The following is a 3,554-nucleotide window of genomic DNA, read 5'->3' as shown; positions in this document are numbered from 1 at the left end:
GCACATGTTAATTATGCGCGCTGACGAGCCAAGGTAGAAACCCTGGTTGTCCCGGCACAGGGCCGCCGCCCCGCCCTTGCTGTGGTTCTTGACAATGGCACCATCGACATTTATCTTGACCATACCTCCTATCAGTGGAATTCACTTCTATACATGTATGTGTCGATGCCTACCTTCACCTACTTCTGTGTAGTATTCTCGACGATCTCTAAATCAGCTAGATACCTCATAATGAATCCATGAATAGCTTCCGGGCTTTGGAAGATTGCCTCATGAGTTGCTTTCCTTCTAGCACCCCAGTGTTGGAATTCCACCCTCAAGATCGATCACATCAAATCACAGGACGAACACACACGCACGAAAACTGATCGCCAAGGGTACGTCTCGTAGCCTTAATTTCCTCTTTTTATTTTCTGGTTTTCTCTACACGGTGTTACAAAACTCACGGCTTGGATGTGCTTATATATACACAACCAATGCAGCCGACCCAGCTAAGCTAAATCTATTCGTACAATGACTCAAGAGTTGTAACCGGACTCTACAAATCCTAAACGACTACCTGGTCAAACTAATACGGACACAATGATCAGAGTACAACTTAGACACGAAATACTACTAACTCAAGATTATACCTAACAATCTCTCTGTAATCTTGGCTCTTGTCTTCTGTGCTTCTCTCGTCTTGACTTGCTGATGATCCGCCGTTTGTCGACTTATGTGCTCGCACCACAACAAGTTAAATTGCTGGCTAGATTGTTGCCAACATTCTCTCCCCAATTTTAACTTGGCGAATTTACGGATCATCTCAAATATGGCTTGGACTACCGAGCCTCGCTAGTAACTTGTGGAATACCCCACCCGGTGGATTTCACCATCCACCCTAGCAAGATACATGGCGACTTCCTGTGGATCACACCACTCCGTGCACTACACCACGCACTCCAGCCTCATGTAGAGACATGGCCTCATGGAAGAGACTCACCTTCACTGGTTTACCGCCCCCACATGGTTGAACTTGATCCTCTCGTCGGGGCACTTCATCTTCAACGCCTCCTCATCGAGACGAGCACTTGGACACGACGACGACTCACAGACGACGGCGACCGACACGTGCGAGTTAGCACGACTTCTTGACCCATCTACTCCCTCAGACGACGATCTTGATGAGCTCCAGCACCGCACCTCGGCACCACTGCATCCATCAACGATCACCTTCCACCACCTTGCCGATGACATCCCGCCGTCTGCTTCCATGTCGCTCCGCCGAACGACATTTTCCCGATCCTCCTCGTCGCTGGAGCACCCAGCGACAACATTGTCCGCCCCGAGGTGCTAGTCAGGTCGCCACCCCGGGGCAAACGCGGCTTCAAATCGACCTAGCTCTTATACCAATTGTTGGAACTCCTCCCTCAGGATCGATCATGTGGGCGAAATTCCATCACCCAGATCGCCTACAATGTGATAATCTACTTTGTAAAGTCTGCATGTGGCACATATTCTAGCATGTGGAAGTGGAACAGCCACTCCTTGGCATCCGGACTATTCGACAAGATCATATTTTCTCTAAGTGATTCGTCAACGAGCGCCCATACGCACCTCCCATGGTGCAATCAAGGAGGGAATGGCGCCATGTATCATTTTCGGCCCTGCATAGCTCACGTCTCGGTGTGCTGTAGCTCGGCACCAGAAGGTATAGATCGCTGAGCCAAGCGCCAACAAAAACCCAGACTTTGGATGGGACTTTAATCTTTCATAGCGTTGTCTAGGCCTTCTCCTGACTGGGTTGAGCTTGAACTTGGTCTACCCTCCAACCAGTCTTCCCGTACTTTCTTAGTTGTGATCAGCATGCGATAACAAGGTCTTACCGAGAAGACGCTTGTGTGCCATGCCCAAAAATCCTCCTGCTGGACCGTGCTGATGGGAATCCTTGAAATAGCCTCGACGTCCATGGGCAAGAAATGCCTGCTAAGCTCAGCCCTGTCCCACCAACCTGCTGTTGCATTGATCAATTCAGATATAGTACTAACTGGGGTGGCACATCTGAAATGGCCACCACCGGAGATAAACGCTCTGATCTTGGTATCCAGTTATCCTGCCATACATTAGTCGACTGCCCATTACCTATTCTCCGAATAAGACCCAATTTAAGTATGTCTCTGCCTTCAATCAAAGCACGCCACACCTTGGAGGGTGATGAACCAAGTGTTGCCTGCAGTGTATCGGTGTCTGGATAGTAGACGGACTTATAATTCTCGCACTGAGGGTTGTTAATCCGGCGATTAGCTCGCAGTGGATTCGGAGATGCTGCTGCTGGCGCTGCTGCTCTGCCCGGCCGCGGCTTCGGAGATGCTCTGCAGGGACAGCCGCCAGTGCCGGCCTCTGCCGCCACCGGCCGGCTGCGCGCCGCCGGAGCCCCGGTGCCGGTCCTTCTCGCCCCGCTGCTTCGCGTTCGCGTTCGCGTCCTGAGGAGGCAGGAGCGCGTATAGGAATCAGTATACTGCTTCGTGCGGTTTCAGATAGGAAGAGGAGATTATCATCAGGAGAATGGAGAGGCGCTGACCTTGTCAGAGGCGCCCTGCTCCGCCCCGTCGCCGCGCCGGAGCTGGTCGTGCTGCTGCTTGATGGCCTCGCACCGCCGCATCTTGTCGTTCTTCCTCGCCCGCAGCGCCTTGGTCACCTCTGCGCAGCGCAACACCAACAAGCATCGATTAGAACTAGATTGATGCAACGAACGGCGGAATCCAGGCACGGGATGGCGGGAACGAGCTCCGTGCCATGGACGACGAGGAAGAAGAGCGTCGATGAACGCAGGGAGGAGTGGAGGACTGTAGACGAACCTTGCGCGGTGATGAGGCGGTAGACCTGGCCGAGGTGGAGCACGTCCTTGGGCTTGAGGAGCTTGACCCGGGTGATCTTGGCGGCGGCGCCCGCGCCTGCGACGGCGGCCGCCGCCGCGGCCTCGTCCCCCGCTGCCGCCTTGTCTTCGGGGGAGAGGCGGAGGATGACGAGCGCGACGTAGTGGCCGGGGTTGGTCTTCATGACCTCGGCGGCCGGGGTGGGCCAGTAGAGGCGCTCCACCTTGCCGCCGGGGTGCTGGATGATGACCTCCGCCGCCTCGGCCGCCTGGCAGTTGCCCATCGCGCCCCCGCGCCTCGCTTGTGCTGGCGGAGCTAGTGGTTGTTAAGTTACACCTGAACCTTCCAAGTTAGTGTATCTTTTCAGTTTTAAGAATACATAAATAAAACCAGAAACGTGCTGTCGTTCACGTTGCGGTTCAGTCAAGGTCATAGGATAGGTTTTTTGTTTCAGTTAAGCTACTTCCTGTAAGTGCGCGAGGACTTGGCCACGTTTGCATCCGTGGGATGGCACGAAAGGGCATCCGTGGGATGGCACGAAAGGAATGGATCGTGGGCGAGACTCTCGGGCATACTGTTGCTATCTGAATAAAAGGAAAAACTGAAAAGACGCAAGGTTAGCACGTCGCAAAAACTCCTCTGTCTCAGCTGTGTTTCAGAGATCTGTTCTGTTGCGTTCTTCCACCTCGCGTGCGTGTG

The 3,554-nt window shown here is 53.6% G+C and overlaps 1 protein-coding gene across 1 annotated transcript; it reads right to left on the bottom strand.

The window, feature by feature from the left end:
• Positions 1 to 387: 387 nt before the first annotated feature.
• On the bottom strand, positions 388 to 3,217 carry LOC123111860 (uncharacterized). The gene is made up of 3 exons (XM_044532745.1): positions 2,838 to 3,217; positions 2,561 to 2,679; positions 388 to 2,462 (listed from the first exon to the last, which is right to left on the bottom strand). The coding sequence occupies exons 1-3, from the start codon at positions 3,136 to 3,138 to the stop codon at positions 2,280 to 2,282; spliced, it is 603 nt and encodes a 200-aa protein (XP_044388680.1). The 5' UTR covers positions 3,139 to 3,217; the 3' UTR covers positions 388 to 2,279.
• Between the last annotated feature and the right edge of the window lie 337 nt (positions 3,218 to 3,554).

The sequence above is a fragment of the Triticum aestivum genome, chromosome 5B, assembly GCF_018294505.1.
Source record: "Triticum aestivum cultivar Chinese Spring chromosome 5B, IWGSC CS RefSeq v2.1, whole genome shotgun sequence".
Classification (NCBI taxonomy): domain Eukaryota; kingdom Viridiplantae; phylum Streptophyta; class Magnoliopsida; order Poales; family Poaceae; genus Triticum; species Triticum aestivum.
The sequence above is the reverse complement of the archived record's forward strand: the minus strand, read 5'-3'. Positions and strand labels throughout refer to the sequence as shown.

What these genes read in the sequence shown, in the direction of transcription:
- LOC123111860 (XM_044532745.1), bottom strand. Translation starts at nt 3,138, where the DNA reads ATGGGCAACTGCCAGGCGGCCGAGGCGGCGGAGGTCATCATCCAGCAC. An exon ending in CCGCCTCATCACCGCGCAAG is followed by an intron (nt 2,680 to 2,837) that starts GTTCGTCTACAG and finishes TGCGCTGCGCAG; the next exon opens with AGGTGACCAAGGCGCTGCGG. An exon ending in AGCAGGGCGCCTCTGACAAG is followed by an intron (nt 2,463 to 2,560) that starts GTCAGCGCCTCT and finishes CTGCCTCCTCAG; the next exon opens with GACGCGAACGCGAACGCGAA.